This window comes from Myripristis murdjan, chromosome 22 (assembly GCF_902150065.1).
Source record: "Myripristis murdjan chromosome 22, fMyrMur1.1, whole genome shotgun sequence".
Lineage (NCBI taxonomy): Eukaryota > Metazoa > Chordata > Actinopteri > Holocentriformes > Holocentridae > Myripristis > Myripristis murdjan.
In genome coordinates, this window is record NC_044001.1 from 9,457,583 (window position 1) to 9,474,895 (window position 17,313).

The 17,313-nt window shown below is 42.9% G+C and overlaps 1 protein-coding gene across 1 annotated transcript in view; it reads right to left on the reverse strand.

The window, feature by feature from the left end:
• Nucleotides 1-3,997: 3,997 nt before the first annotated feature.
• slc25a21 (solute carrier family 25 member 21) overlaps nt 3,998-17,313 on the reverse strand; it is an 84,991-nt gene continuing 71,675 nt past the window's right edge. Inside the window, exons 5-11 of the mRNA XM_030045307.1 lie at nt 11,570-11,636; nt 10,616-10,675; nt 8,516-8,623; nt 8,220-8,384; nt 6,320-6,501; nt 4,815-4,867; nt 3,998-4,275 (exon numbers count right to left, since the gene is read on the reverse strand). Of these exons, the coding sequence (XP_029901167.1) occupies nt 4,214-4,275; nt 4,815-4,867; nt 6,320-6,501; nt 8,220-8,384; nt 8,516-8,623; nt 10,616-10,675; nt 11,570-11,636 (697 nt within the window). The 3' untranslated portion in view covers nt 3,998-4,213. The remainder of the gene's footprint in view (nt 4,276-4,814; nt 4,868-6,319; nt 6,502-8,219; nt 8,385-8,515; nt 8,624-10,615; nt 10,676-11,569; nt 11,637-17,313) is intronic.

Genomic DNA, 17,313 nt, shown 5'->3' on the forward strand with positions numbered 1-17,313 from the left:
TTCTGAGAGTGCACAGATCCTACGTGACATGGCCTGCTGCTCAGTGTAGTCGGCCTAATTGTCATGAAATAAAAACATAATGCTTTTTAAGGATTTCAGTCATTAAAACAACATAGCCCTTGCAAAAGCATATAGCCCTTGCTTTATTCACAGACATGCTTGTCTGAAATTGGCCTTTCTGTGCCGGAGTAAGGCAAGAGGAAATGGGCCTATAAAACGTGTACCATAGGATGCCATGATTTTAAATGTATTGCCATATATGTATATAGACTCCGTAGCGGTCATACAGTTTAAATCTATTTTCACTTTTAAATTAATTTCGGTGAAGGCTGAATACCACCATTTTATGTTCAGGGGTGAAGTCATGACAAATATAATATTTTACTAAAATACAGTCATATTCCAGAACCACAAACTGACCTAATCTCACTTTTTATTCTTAACATGAATGTAGACTAAGGTTACTAATCTCATAGGAGAATGATCTATTTTTGTATAGCCTATCATAGTTTCTAGGTATAAGTGTAGGGCTTGTGATGTGAAATTTCTATTTCAGAGCATTCTGGAACAGGTATAAAAGCACTGCAGTTGGATTTAGGTGTATGTAAGTGATGCGGTAAATCTCATCATCATTGTTGCATTAAAATAAGGAATCTGTACTCAGGACTCTGATTAGGCTCTGAGCCGAGGTGGAGTCAACTTTGCGTTCAGACCGACACAAATAGGATTCAGTTGACTGTGGTCTCCAAGGTCATCAGGCATCTGCCCCAAATTTTACTCTGTAAGCCACATTTCCACCGGAGGGCCAAATTGGGTTTGTCAGGGTTAACTCAACATGTTCATTACATGAGAAGAACCGCATTCAGCCCGGCTGACAAATCATATGTTTGTGAAATGATGCAAAAATACTTAAAGAGTGTTGTTTAGAGGGAAAAGGGAGTGATATAAATAATGAGTGAGTCCTTTAAGCCCTGTCTAGTCCTACAATGGGGATCGGGTTTGAAACGAGGTTGTGCATATAGCATAATAAAATCACTCTCCAGCTTTTACATAGCATTACCCACTGCTGAGGGTTGAGGACATGGCTGTTTTAGTTATGGCCCCAAGTTCCCCAGTCCTCCTGTGTTACAGCATAAACAGTCCATCCGTGCGACAGTGTCAACAGTCCTCCCCACGCAGGGGCTGATTTGACTTGGAAAGCACTCTCCCCCGCATCCAGTGGTCACGGACCGTTGCTCAGGGATCGTAGTGTTTCTCTGACCGTATGTGAACCACATCACAGGGACGTGATGATCATACACTCACTGTTCCAACCAACCCTCACGGCCACCCCTACCATCCACCATCCATCACGTAAATGATAGTTGCAACCAACTCGCTGTCGTGAAAGTTCTTGGGACGAGAGTGGCATGAAAAAGTCGTTACGTGCCCTCTGTTTTTTGCTCCAGCCTACACACAAAGCCAAACAACTTTTCCTTTCAACTAGCTACATGAACTGAGTATACATCAGCCTGGCGCTTTTAGTCTCCTCTGACTCATACAACAAAATTAAAGTGTGGTTGTCTTAATTGACACCAGTATTTAAAAAATAGGAACAGTGTGTTTTCTAGACAGGAGAAATAGTTTCTCGAAAGCCTAATAATCTTCGTTCTTGTAGTCTAATGTTGGTCAACTTTATGGAAGTGAGGTCTAAAGGCGTAGTTTTAAAAATAGGGGCAAACACGTGTTTATAATTAATGATGTTGAGTCTGACTTCAGTGTCATATGGTTATCTTTACTTCTCCACATGCAATCAGAAACAAGACAGGCTTTTCCAGGGTAACACAGAGCAGGGTATGTAACACTACATGAATGCACGACTTTATGTATGTTCTTGCTCACTGGAAGATTTTTAAAAGAGGTTGACAACGGCCAGAATGTTTTCTTAATGCCTTAAAACAGCAACAGTGAATGCACAGGTGAGTGAAAAAACCTCTTAAAAATCAACCGCACTTGGAAAATCACAATGTCTAGGTCCATGTCTTTGGTGTGCCTCCCATGTCTAATCACGTTGACATGAAACACCACTTTTACATGTACTATGAATCGTGGAATTATTAGTACATGTTAATTATAAAGTTTCACCATGCCTCCATGGGAAAAGACAGGTACAGTCCTGTGCTGATTGCGTGCCTGTCAAAATGGAGCTGCGGAGTGGAAATTTTAAAGGTGAGAATGAGGAATATATGGGGGATGGGGGTAAGAAAATGAGGAAAAGGGGACCTGGCTACTGAAGATTTATGATCAGCACGGTGTGTGGGGAATTCAGGTGAAGGGTGGCTCTGTTGCTTAGCTACCACCAATACATGCTGCACATGTTACAAGCTGTCAAGTCTGAAACAAACATATGCATTCAGCACTCCATTACGAAGAGGACAGGTTAAGCGCTTACTATTCCATCAGTCTGCAAGCCGCAGTTGTTAGTCTATCACCATGGGCCCCTGGGCAAAAAACCAGGAGCCTTTCCATTTTGGCAGCGAGCAACTCCCACATTAATGATGACTGTCAAATGCCAACGTGGCTCAGTACAAGCTACTACTCTCTACCAGATGAGGTTAAGATGGGTTTAGAGCAGCCACTACCCTAAGGCTGAGCAACAGGTGTGTGTGTGTGTGTGTGTGTGTGTGTGTGTGTGTGTGTGTGTTTGCATGAGTGCTAGGGTGTGTGTATTTGTGTAAGAGACAGATCGGCGCAGGGAGAGAATGTGTGCGGTAACCTCCATTCCTCGGCTGCATTTTACTTTCTTGAACTTGTTGTTTTAGCTTGAGCTAAGCTATGCAGAGGCACTGACTCCCCTCCACAGAGAGAGAAAGAGAAAGAGAGAGAGAGGGAAGACTGACACTCGGTTGGCTAATACAACCTCTACGGCTGACAAGTTCTCAAACAACTTCGGGCTCTAATGGGGGAACGAACAGGGGGCAGGGAAAAGAGGCAAACTGAAGGAAAGTGATACGCTTATAACATCGCCATGTTTAAATGTTCCCAGAGAACACACACACACACACACACACACACACACACTGCAACACAGACAGGACACACGAGTGCATGTGAACAAGTACACCCACACAAACAAATAATTAGGAACCAGAATTCATTTTGTTTTTAATTGATTTGTTACCAATACATGCAAACAACATCTTTTTTCAAAAAACAAAAAAAAAAAGGTTTATCTTGAAATTTAAAGGTCAAGCTAATATTTTTTTTGCCATAAAACTAATAGATTTAACTTCTCCATAACATGTCAAAACTATTCTAGATTAATAATGACTTCAAATATCTATGGGGAACATAAAAAGCTCATGCATAAAGATAGTACTTAAAAGATCTCCACAAAAGGCTTTAACAATAACACTGTATGTGAATTATCACAGACCACTGCAGCTGTAAGGCTTGTTTCTATATAATGTAAGGCTCAGTATCGTGAATGTGAGTCTATGTCTGTGCACACATGTGTATGAATGAGTGTGTGCAGTCAAACAGTAGGTGCATGTCCCTCCTTTACCGTGTGCCAATGTACATACAGACATGTGCGTCATAGCATTGCTGTGGTGTGTGTTTAGCATGTCGTCTGCATGCCGCAGGTTTCAAAAGCCACATGAGCAGGTTTACATTATGATAAGGCTGATGTTTCATAGAAAAGGGAAGTTCAGTCAGGATGCTTCATGTAGTGTCATCTGAACGCAAAGTGTGTGCAGTGTTTAGCATGTAACATGAACTGTGCGGCTGTAAACTGATTTTGTATCCTCACTTGCCCTTTGTGATTGTCATGCAAACATGCCTCAACTTCACTTTGGCGTTTTATCTTAACGGGAAATTGTCATCCTGAATTTAGTATCAAAAGTTAAGGCCCAAAGAAGCTGTTAAAAACACAATTGTTGAATTAAAAATATATATTTGTCAAGCAAATAATACTCCGTTTTTGCAGTTCCTGAGAAAAAAACTTGGATGAGATGCATTTTTTCCCCCTGATAGTTCCACTGAAATGCTAATCTGGTGTGTTTGTCCCAGTTTTAGGAGATGTGTTTACTATGCATAGTAATATTGTGCATACAAGGTAGATAAAAAACAAAACAAAAACAAACTTTGGTCTGACATTTTGTGGGATCAGTCAAAAATATTGGAATTGAGTTGAGATCCATAAGGCACTGTGTTGGGTTTCTTTTCTCGTCCTCTACCAGTTTCTCTGCAGCCATCCGGAAACATACTCGTAGACAAGCAGCATCACCGCCCCACCTGTAACAGAACAGAAGAGAGAGATACTGGGAATGCAACAGATTTCGCCCACCACACCAGGAGCAGGGTTGGCTACCCAACCAACGGGAGCCGCCAGCCCACCTAAAAAAATATTCCTTGTTTTGGTTCCAGAATTTCAGTGTCATATGGTCAAAAGATTTCTGGGAGAAATGCAAGAATGCATCACAAGTAAACACAGTGAGGTTGGGCAAAGCAGGAACAACTAGCAGAGCAAACAGTGAGCCGTGATTTTCCATTAAAAGCTTGTACCTCACCGAATGTAAACGTGTATTTTGTATTTTCGCTGTCCTGTCATGTTAGCCATGCTGACTTGAACATACTCGCATGGCTCTGCTGTTATCAGGCGGTAAAATGGTTAAGAATGAATAAATCTGAGACTGGGAGCAGTGCTCTTGAGGTAGCCTGCAGCTCCAGATACCTGCATCAGCGCCTGGATTGACTTTCGGTCCAAACATTGATCATAATGAGGATTGTTTTAGTATTAGTTATGAAGAACAAATGAATGTGTGTTATTTTACCTGGTCCAAGCCTCATTATTTTGGGCACCAACCCCTTGTACAGAGCCAAGTACCTGCCCGAAGGAGAGAGGAAATGTTATTTCATCGCTGTGCAAACACAAGATATCGATTTCCATTTTGGTGTAGAGCAGTATGTGGTTTTAATTCATGTTTTGGTCCGTGATAGAGTGTGTGTGTGTGCGTGTGTGTGTAGCTATAGGCTGGCAAAGCTGCAGAGTTTGGAGGTGATTGCCTGGCTGCCTGTCTCTCACCCCAGTCAGGTACAGAGAAAGGTCTAACGGCCAGTGCTGGCGTGTACCTGCCCCTTAATGCGTTCAAGGTGATCAGTGGCTGGCCGCCTCCGCCTTGTGCTCCCCGTCCCGCTCCCTGCCCCCGCCACTGATGGCGTTAATAAGGCTCGACCCACTTCCTCCCTGGCCCTCTGTCTGATTAGATTGACCCGTGGAGCGCCGCGCGGCTCGTTAGGGCCTGCTTAACGACGTCTCCCATAGGGACCACTAATTAGGTGGGACTGTGTTGTGTTAGAGCAGGGGACTGGATGTGGCGGAGGGGGCACCCTCTATGCACCCCTGCAAAGACAACGTTTCAGCGCCATTCCTGCAGCAGCCCCCAAGGCTCCTGTGTCCACTAACTACAAACATCTCGCTGGCCCTTGTCTAGCATGGCTGCATGGGGGGAAAGTGGAAAGCCTGAGGCAAACGCTAACATAACACTACATCTTTCCTTGAAACTTCCGTGTAGATCTGTCATCCATAGAGGCTAGAAAATATGCTAACATTTACTTTATTGCGGAAATGTATGATGATAGACACGCTGCAAAAAAATCTCCAGTAGACATGACAAGTCATTTAGCCTCATACTGAGTATTAGAATTGTGTTTTTCTTACACCAAGTGAACAAATCTGGCAGTGGGACGAGATAATGCCAATGTTTCAAATCCTCATCGCCTTGTTTTCAGAATTTTCTTGTCATTTTCTTGATACGAGTGGGCTGATCTGCCTTCTACTGTCTTTTTTCAATATGTTTATACTTGTTTCCACAAAAATTCCAGAAACAAGTGAAACTGCATTAGAAAGAAGTGGAAATGTCTCATCCCACTGGCTGATTATTTCACTAATTTAAAGAAAACAAGCTTTTAAAATTGAATATGACACTAACTGACTCAAGATGGAGATTTTTTGCAGTGCAAGTGAATGTAGTCCAGCGCTGACTCTTAAATGTAACATCACCACTTTGTTTCCATTCACTGGATCATCCGTTATTCATCTTAGCATCAAGTAATGCATGCTCTTCCACTGGAGTAAAGTTGGAAAATTTGCATGTCACAAAAGCCAAATCCTTGTATCTTCTGGGTGCGGCTGGTACATTTGACAACGCTAAATTGCTAGCAAAATAGAAGCTTGTGAATTCTTGAATACACAAGCCACTTAGTGACAGGTTTTTAAATGTTTTCCCAAGGCTCCGATATTCATCACCTCATCACACCCCCCCTCTTTGGTCCATACCCTTCTTCCCGGTACACCAGCGCCATGGTCTGGAAGCAGGTGCGGTACTTGATCTCTCCTGGTACCGGCTGGGGGCCTTGGATGCGGCTCTTGGCCACGTCGAAGGGAATGTTCACACAGGAGGAGATGGTGCCGGATACCAGGCCAATGGTAAACTTTCTCAGGAACTCTAGGCCAGGATCCTGGAAAGGAGAGGTGGGGCAAAAGTGGAAAGGGATTCTTCTATTACATCTGTTTCTGTGATGCCGACACATTTATGTGTGCTATTCCACATGCATCATTTTAATGGAAACATCTCTGGAGAGGACATTAGATGGTACATTTGGCTACATATATAGTATCAAATCATAAAAAACACAGCAGTAAATAAAACTTTCAGAGTTATGAACGATGAGGGGAACTTAACGACATGGGGTTGATAAAAAATTGCGAGACGGTAGGTGTATACCTATGAAAGCGACAGTCAGCGAGAGCATGAGGGGGCTTGTGCGTATGATTGCAAAGCTGGCATGAAAGCCCTGATCATTTAATGGTAGCGGGGGGCAGATTAGTGCTTCCTGACTGCGGTGCGGCTTTCTGATTGGCTGAACAGAAGCACATGTTCTTTGGGGAGCCAAGAGAGAGGATTTATAAACAGGGTTCATGCAGGCAGACTGTGGAGGCATATGGGGACAATTTGGGTAATTGGGCTGTGACTCGGCACAGGGGTATTACTGTACCAAAGAAGCCCAGACTCAGAGAGCTCTGACAGCTAATTGGCCAGGATATTTTTACAAATGACAGCAGCCTCTCTGGTCCAGGCCTTTCTCAAGCGGCTGGACACCCTGAGAGCTGAGGTAAGTCAACAGCTAATCCCACTTCTTCTGTTTTTTTCAAGTGGGATGTGGGGAAGGGGGTAACATACCCGTGGCCTAAGTACACCCATCAACCCACTTCCTAACAGCCTTGAGCAAACACCTCCTCACACATTCACTTCTGAATGATGGCAGTGTGCTATCTGCTCCCTCTGTAATATTCAAATGGTAATACGAGAGAAGCTTGGGCATGGTTTGCTCAATTTGACTAGAGACACGTTTGAGTTGCAAGCTCATTGCTCATGTTGCTGACAAAAGGGTTTTGGAGTGATGCCATGGTCAGCCCGGCCTGGAGCTGTCAGAGGCCACAATATTTATCCTCTCCTGCCTTGACAATAGTCACAGTTACCCTCGCATGCACAGCCTCAAATTCATCAAAGCACATACCTGAAGCTCGTTCTCAAAGGCAATGTCCACACTGTAGGAACAGAGCTGTTTCAGTCATCCAACCAGATCGTTATAATTCATGTAGAATGACCATTTAGCGCTTTGTGTATCATATCTCGCTGGAAAAATGTTGAAAATGGCAGCGACTGGGCTCCCACTGTAACCTCCTCTTGAAAGTAGTACCATTGTCTGCTTCCAATTAGTCCATTGGAGTTAATCTAATGCTCCAGTTTGTACATGTGGAACAGGCGTATGGTAACGTTTCCATTAAACAAAATTAACTTTTGTTTGGGCCATCAGGCTCTGCCGGATGTGTAATCTGAAACTTTGAGGATGTTATGGAGAGCAAACAGACGAGGCATTAGTGGACTGATCTTACAAGCTCCTCTCTGATTTTCTTTCCTCTCTTGCCGTGGCATTCAGGCTAACCAATCATACTGTCAAACACTCGCTATTCCCCGGTGCCTAGGTGGCTGACACATGTGCATATCATATTGCCTGCAGTTAGCAAAAAGTTGTTGTAGTCAAAGGATACAAACACCCAGGCCTGGCAAAGAGCTGAAGTGACTTGTCTGGCACTGAGATAACTAGCATTTGATAGCCTAAGCCCAACCATGACCTGTTGTAGGTGTGACCACAGATTGTGATTGGCGTGTTACCGGGCTGGTAGGAAAGGCATCCTTGACATTGAAGTAGAAGCCAAAGTAGATCATGTTGAAAACACCGTGGCGTCCCAGTGTTGACGTCAACCCTTTATTCAGGCCTCTCAGTCCAAAGCCGTCTGTCTTAATGATGCGGCGTGCCTGGGCAAATGAGGAGGGTTGCTGTATGGAGGGGATTTTGAATTCAAAGAAAAACACATGTCAAGCAATGACAAAAACACCACTTGGAGTCTTAACAAATGAGTGCATTAATGAGAAGTTACAAATTGGTGAAGTGTTTTATTGTTCCCGACCTCTTTGAAGGAATCTCTGTTAGCCTGGAGACTGACTTTCACCACTTCAAACGGATTGACGACGACAGCCTCGGTCAAGCCTGCACCCAGCCCTGCTACAGACAATGCCTGGGGGGGGACAACGGCATAATTTACGAGTGAGTGTGAAGACATTATCTGAGTGGAGAAAGGGTAAGAAGGGTATGAATACCACATTAATAGTTAAATGCCACAAAGGTATTTAGTATCAAGCTAACTGGGCTTTTACTGAATCGCAGTTTTATTTTCAGAAACCTGTTCTCCGAGTTTCTCTGTCACCTCTACAATGGCCACTCGTTTCTGTCACGACTGTTATTGTTATTGTTTGACAAATGACAGGAGAGAGACAAGAGGGAAAGGAAGGTGAATGAAAGGAGGCAGCAGGAATGTGAGGGACGTAGGAAGCTGATCAAGTGTTTAAAGACTCGGCATTAAAGAGGCAGTGCATTAAATACAAAAAAGAACAGGCCAATACAAAAATAAAAGAAGGGGGAAAATTCTTTATGTTTTAATAAGAGCTATCGTAACAAGCTATTAAACTATTATAGCATTGTTTGACAAGTATAATGGAACAAGTAGACTACACATATATGGAAGTATATATCTGGCACACAGCTGACACAGTTAGCGTACTTATGTATTTGCATGAGGGGAAAATGATGAGACTGTGTGTGTGTGTGTGTGTGTGTGTGTGTGCATGTGCACATGTGTGTGCATGCGTGCCCAGAGCGAGGTGTAATGGGAACATGTCAAGAACGTGTCTATAGCTCATTACTCTTCCTGCCTCTTTATCCTGCTGTCAGAGCCCCGGGACCCATCCTCTCAGACATGCCTCGCGCTGTTTACACAGCCAGCCAGCCACGTTTTAATTCCTTATTTGTATTATTACTGTGTGTGTCCTCATTAATCAGAGTGAAGGTATTCAGCTGTGCCATGCTGAATAGGCGAGGGGGGCAGCCCCGCGCCATTCAGACCCAATCTGTAATTCACCAGCACTAATGATCCTACGTGATTACAGTACTTGATACCTGGGGGCCTCTTGAGAAAATGGGGTTAGAGGCACTTGAGGAAGAGGAAGAGGAGGAAGAAGAGAAGGACGAGGAGGAGGAGGAGGGGGAAGAGAGCATGATGGATGGGACAGGTAAACATTTCTCCTCCAATGGCTGTGCAAACAAGCCGAGGATATATGCCGTGCCGGGGCAGCCCCAACGCGCTGAGTAAAAGCTGAGTTACAGGTAAGTCGTCCATCATGCCTGACAGTTGGCTGCCACCTGAATAGGTGGTGTGCGGTGACCACACCTCATGAACAGGAATCTTGCATACAGCTCTGATTTCAAGCGAAACTGCACCTACCTGTATCGCTACAGGAGATCTATGACAGGAGGAGCGGCCACGGTCAGAAAATTAACACCCACCAAAGCCGCAAATGACAATAAAATTTGTTGGATAAACCAGTAAAGATAATCCACTACACTACCTTCTAATGTTTTGAGAAGACAGCAATTAAATGCTTTATATACAATCTTTGGTCTTTACCTGTTCTCAAACTTTGTCCCTGTTGGCAAACTCTGACTATGAGTGAATCAAATTTAAGAAAAACAATTGCTCCCTATTAACAAGGCTCCTGATTTGGTTGTGTACTACAGTGGCTTTACACAAAATGGTAGTGCATAAACTTCTGCAATCTTTTCCTTGTATAGTTTTGTTGCCTGGTCTCATGTTAGTAGTGCTTTGTTACTCCAAAGCAGGTGTGAAGCAGCTAAAAAGAGAAAAAAAATTACTCATGTTACTTGATTCTGTACATGAAAAACTACTGAAAACAAGTAGGGTGACATGAAATAATATATTAATTAAATTGGCTGCTAAAAATTATTCTTGGCAGGTTTCTTTGTTTACCAAGTCTTGGCAGGTGAACTAAACAGTTCATTTTTGGAACTGCCTGCCTGCAACTTTCTTCCTGGTTGCTGCAGACTATCCTATGTGAATGTGTATGTATGTGTGTGTGTGTGTGTGTGTGTGCACGTGCGTCTGTACGAGTATCAGATGTGAGTGTATTCAGGTGTTTCTGTGTTTAAGACTCACCACACCAGGAGACAACGGGGTGCGATTCAGCAGCTTCTTGTATTGCTCAAAGGTGAAAAACTGCAGAGGAAAGATTGGGATGAATGAGCTGTCAAAAGCCAGTGTCTCTTCACACAAACACATTCATGCATGCTGTTCACATAAAGGACATGCACATAAAGGAACACACACTTTCGAAAACAACTACCTTTTAAACGACTCGGGTGCTAAGGGGAACTTGGGCTGAGGTCCATGTCGACCATGAAAAATTATGCAGTGCTTGAATCTTACACCGCAGTCTCAATGGAAAGGAGCGAGTCTAATACGCACTATCAAATGGAGACAGAGCCACTGATTTGTTTATCTGAGCTAAGGGCAAAAAGCCTGCATAGGCATTTTAATCTGAGCTTTAATTTGCTTAAATTCTTCGCTCCAGACATTTCTCACCATCAGCCAGCTTTGTTCGCTGTGTGAGCGATTACCCCATCTTCTCAGTGTGAGTGCTTATGTTTAAAGTTCACACATCCTTGTCTCCAGCATCTCATTACCAGAGCAGCTCCATGCCAGCCACCGCCACCACCAACCCCCCACCCCCACCCATCGCCCCATTACACGCTTGCAGGGCGAGGGAGAGAGAGATGCACTGAAGCTTACCTACTTAGAGATACAGCTCGTATCAAAAGATGGGCCTCAGGGGGAAAGTTCACCGTTAATGATTGTAGGTCAATATTTGATAGGTTGGCGGAGCAAATAGGAGTACCAGAAAAGGCAAACATGGCGGTGACCGTCACGTGTTTGATCAACATGTGTGCTCCATGTTAAGTGCAGTTGGTATGCTTTCTCAGGGTAGTGCAGGACTCCAGCCGTGACGGTGAAACCAGAGTCTGAGGGTTGCGTCACAGCACAAACAGCTCAAGTGCTTGTGTGGACTAGCATGCACAACCAATACCGTCTATGGTATATCCTTTACATTACCTTCACTGCTCGCTTTGGCGTCTCTGCAAGAATTGGAGGAAGGATTCCCTTGTAGAAGCCAAAGATGCTGCAGAGAGAGAAAAAAAAATCCTGTTACACTTGGTAATATGATGACTGCCACCGCTATCCATATATGAGTTACAATAAGGTTTCATTGGAAATGTTGATCTAAAAGGTGTAGTCCTTGAGTTGATGCTCTTATACACAGTGGCTCAGTGTTCACTGCAAAAAAAATCCTCATCTTAGCCAATCATTTTGTCTCATAGTCAGTGTTAAAAAGTTTGCTTTTCCTCAACAAAAATCTGCCAGTGGGATGAGATAATCCCTCTTGTTTCCAATGCAGTTGCAATTGCTTCAGGAATTTTTCTGGGGAAAAAAGCGCTGAAACAAGGCAGGATAAGGCAGATCAGCCCACTGGTATCAAGAAAATGAAACTTGATTCAAGAAAGTTCTGGAAACAAGTTGATTAGTACTGGAAACAAGTGGAATTACGTCATCCCACCGGCAGCTTTGTTTCACTCGTTTGAAGAAAAGGAAGATTTTAACACTGAATATGCGACTCAATGGCTTGTTAAAATGGAGTTTTTTTGCAGTGTGCTCAAGACCATATGGTTATTGCAAGGATGGAACCTATGACTTTTCAGCTGGATGAAACTGCCAAACCACCAGCCTGCCATACTGCAGAATATGGAATGTGAAAATGAATGCAGACCTTACAATGCCAAGCTCACAAAATGGCAACAGAAAGTGCGCTGCTGTGACGTGGATACACTAGCACTACCATTTATTACAAAACCACAGAGCCTGATTAACATGTTCCTTAGGAATCTTAAAGGGAAAATCCTTCAAGAATCCAATTCAGGATTTGTTATACTGAGTGCTTCGAGACTAACTTCTGGTTCGTTTTTGAAACAATGAACAACAACGCCGTATAATTTCATTCCATTTATTATTTTCCACAGTTCAGTCATCTAATTACAAGCTATGACCTAGAGCACCTGGAAACAGGATTTTTTAAAATAACACACTGAGTAATGGTTATAGATGAAACAAAGCAACCCATCCTGTATAATTTTTAGAGCATTTATGATTTCACCTATTTACAAAAGTGTCCACTAACAGGGATTACAAATACAGCGAGGGTCTCCTCCAAAACACCTAACCAGTGATTATGATCAAGTCTTTGATGACAGACTCGGACGTCATTTTTTCCAACATGGGAGAAAATAGTAGCATCTTGTCTATTTTGCAACGGGAGCACAAAATGTGTTGTATATACATTTCAGAAGTGCAAGCATGTGCATTTTCCCCACCTTTCAATTTTGTGAAAACACAGAATGGGTCAAATAGCACTTTAGCATTTGTTTTAACTTGCATGGTTTAGAGCACGGGGGCAGTCCAGATAATGTCAGGTATGCCAGTCACAGAGAGGTGAACTCGGTTGACTTTCCTGTGACAGTTGGTGGCACCCGTTGCACTTTCCTTTTTTTCAACCCAACCCACCTGGAGCAAGTGAAGGCAACACTAAGCTCTAAAAAATCTTTTCAGTTAGTATTTCGCCCTCTGGAACATGGAGCACTTCAAGCATCAGAGATGTAGTCATGACTTGTGTGGATAACAAACCGTCACTGGCACCATCGCCCCACGACACCTCTGCTTTTCCCTTTGCTCTCGTTCCTAAATGTTGTTTTAAAGGGACTGCCTCAGACCAAAACAGGTAGAACAGGTCTAAATCTTTAAATAAGTACAACAATAAATATCTTCCTGGCACTTTCCTCTTGCATTTAAAGTAGCAGCTGATGCACATGTTCCAAGTTGCTCTAGTGATGAATTAAAGAGTGAACTCCACCTTGTTTCTTTTAATAACTTATGAACCACTTCAACCTACCGGAATGCAACAGGGCTGCATGATGTAATATACTGTACAATATTTTTGATGACTATTGCAATTAGGAATAAATTGCACTACATATGGCTTTGTTGACAAGATTTATTTTTAGCGCTTAAGATGAAGCAGAGGTACAAAAACGCATATTTTGCCTCCTGATAGATATTTCTTGTGATTTCAGTTTAGATGAAATGAAAGACTTTGAGCAATGCCATACAAGCCCAGTCAAACCGTGTGAGAAACATAATCCAGATGTCACCTCAAGTCCACTCGTCTCTGACAGAGCTGAGCAACCAGAGACACTCGGCCGATGAGTGACGGTCAACAAACGTGTTGGCCAAGAAAAATTGGGTCATCAGCTGTCACTGCTCATCAACAGCCTCCTTATTTTTAGATCAATGTGATTTCGCTTCATGAACAGGGCATAGCTGATGATAGCTATTCAAAGCTTCCCGATTCTTTACAGTTTACTGTAGGAATGTATGTGTCAAAAATGATGCTTGGGGATTGGCTGCATCCATTGTTGGCGGTTTTGTCTTTACTTTTCATGATTAAGGCCCAATTTGTAGCTTGCTTGTACTGTGTGGTCGGGACAGAGCAACCAATCGACCACGTTGGCAGCGTGAACACAAAGTAAGAACTGCGAATAGAGACAGAGAGTGAGCAGGAGTGTGTATCAGGGACTGTGTATTGATATTGAACACAGGTCTGTGGACAGGCAAGACAGTGTGGCGTGACCGACTCCAGCCTGTGAACAGTGGCACCACCTCTATTGTGGCAACATGTCCTACATGTCAACAGAGATGTTCTCGGCTGATTGCGTCCAAGTGTAAATATTTTTGTTGCAGGAGCTACATATCTGCTGAACGCCCGGAGAAGGACAGGCCATTAAATTTGCCCAGTATCCATAGCGGTGCCAAGGCTGCCTTCTCAAAACTGCAATGACCCACAGCTAATTATCAAAACACTTGTCATCGGGTGACAGAATCAACCTATTTCATCAACACCTGAAGTTACATGAGCGGCACTGGCTGGGAGTAGTAGTGCCACAATAACGCTGGGGCAGGAAATAATGTCTCAGGCAAATCCCTTATGGAAGCCGAAATGAATCCCTTGTATAGCTTGTACACACAAGTTATTTCAGTCAGACGGAAGCCCCTGCCCTCGGCTCTCTTTGTACATGCAAATTGTGGCCACAGATTTCCCGGGTGTGGTCAGGCCGGGGAGCCACCAGCTGACAAAGAAGGAGTGAAATTTGTTACAGACCAAAAATGGCCTCCTGGCACAAGCCATCATTTGAATCCTGATTTGATTTCCAATGTAAAATACACACTAAGTCCCCTTTTGGCTTTCCTAAACAAATGTCCTCCGGACAGTGAAGACCAGCTGGCTGTGTAGGTGTGTGTTTGTGTGTGTGTGAGTGTGTATGATTTGCCCTTCATTTTCATAAAGCTTTCCATTTATAATAACCCCCATCCATCTGAACAGCAGCTCATCACTGGCATAAGCAAGAACAAATAATCAATTAGCTAAATCGGATGATAAATAACCACAAACTATAACTTGATGTCGTGTAAATATGTAAGGTTACGGTCCATTTGACTTTGAGCAAAATCACTTTTGATCGCAATCAGTGCTCACGGCAGATTGTGTTGTTGACTCGTGTTAATTTTCACGCCACTATTATGAGGAAGTCCATGAGAAATAGGAGTCGCCACAGGGAACTCTTCACCAACCTGTAAACAACCAGCATGCTTCATCTGCAAATATTTTCCTTTTCTCAGTGTCTGCTGTAACCTTGACATTGTCACACAGGCAAAAAAACAGCAGAGTGACCAGTGGGGCTGGGTTTCATGTTTCTCTATTCTGCTCTTTACAACGACGAGCTAAACTTATTCTGGTGCAACACACAGATCATCAGGTAAACCAGATTATCAATTCAAGCCCATCTATCAAAAGTGAATTGAGTGAAGACTTACTATTATCTTCTGTTATCTTTGGGGTCAATTTGACCCCATTCAATGTTTAACATCTGTAAATACATGATTAACATCTTTTTTTGCTTCATATTTAATGACTTTTCCTAATTTAATGGAGACAAGTGGGTGTACATGAAATTAACACAATGATATGTTTTCAATGTCCTGCACACATTTGGTGTTTCTTGAGATCAGCCTATGTAAAACATATGAGAAACATCATCATTTTACACACATTTGTTGGGTGTGTTTTTTTTTTTTGTTTGTTTGTTTGTTTTTGGTTTTTTTTGATGATATTGACAGGACTATAACATGGCATTTATAATCTTAAAAAAATTCCCTCTGCTTCAGGGTCCTCACCTAAAATAACCATACCTGTAGTAGTGCATGAACAATATGACATTGTTAATATGACACTGGGGAGGGAAAAAAATATTTCCAACAAGAAGAAGGGGAAGAGTGGGCGTCTTCTGATTAAACGGGCCTCTTCCACCACAGACATTTAATAACTTAGGTGCACAATGCCTTCATAGAGCAAAACAGAAAGCTGTGATGCCCCTGAATAGCCTCTCCTCACCTCAGTGTGACTCTGAGCTTATGTGTGGTGAAGCATTGGATTACACTTAACACTTCGCTGGAATCCTCGGAGAATTTCTCTCCGCACACAAACAGCATTCATTTGTGCAGGCTCATCTTGCAAAACTCCGGCTTGTAATTTGCATGATACAACCATCTATTTATCTATCCATCTCCCATCGCCAGCACTGAGCCCTTGATGAGAATAACATAGCATGGTAGCCTCTAAAAAATTAAACATTCATAGCAAAATCATACCTGTTTTGGCCATTTTTTGGACATGTTTGTGGGAGGGATGCATATATTTTTTGCATGGGTGGTCCCAGCAGGAGTTAAACCCCTATCCTGCAATGTAATGCCAGGCTCTACAGTGCTTCTTGTCCTATACCCGCCAACTCTCTGTGCAGTAATGCCAGGACTCTTTTAATATTCCTGTGGCCATGTTTTGGGTCCTGACCCAGGCTGTGGATAACACCGGTAAAGAATGCATGAGAATAGAGTCTTTTTGTTTGCCTCCAGACGGAAACATTTAACACATGCTCACACCGCTGCACCCTCATGCAAGAGAAGAAGGGAATGCTGCCTGTGAGGCAACACACAGCACAGCCTTACTGAGCACTGTTCACACGTCACACACCTACACATAACTTTTTACGCATAACATTTTAACATTTAAAGAGACAGCACATTTTCCAATTTCATTCAAATACACGATTTAAAATTTCAAAATTAATTCACAAATATGTTGAAAGGTTTTAAGGAGTAATACACCTCAATATCTATATTCATTTATCAGCTACAATTATATTTCATTTGTCTGGCTATATAGTGTCTCTAGGCCTGGTTCTGGTGTCCACACTAAACCCTGACTCAGAGTCTCTAAGAGATGGGGTCCCGTGTGTGCATATTTCCGTGTCTTTCTTCAGTCTAATCACTGTGCTTGAGCTGAGGGCTCAGATTTCCTCCCTCATCGCCTGAGAAGGAGAGTGGGGCCTAGTATTAGCTGGGTCCTGCACTGACAGGAGAAGTTTATTTTTAATAATAATTCTACAACAGTGGGGCCTAAAACTATTTGTATAAATTATAACTAAGTGGTTTGGCCTGGAGGTATTCCACAACTTGCTACTGGGGAGTGATTACAGCCTCAGCAAAAATATACTGTTAGTGATAATTGGTCCACATGAAAGTGGATCTTCTGTCTGTGGGGACTCTCTGACAGCTTTGTTGCAGGAGTGCATGAAAATAGCTCTCATAGTAGCTGCTATGGATGGCAAATAATTTGGCAATCATTATGTTGTTTC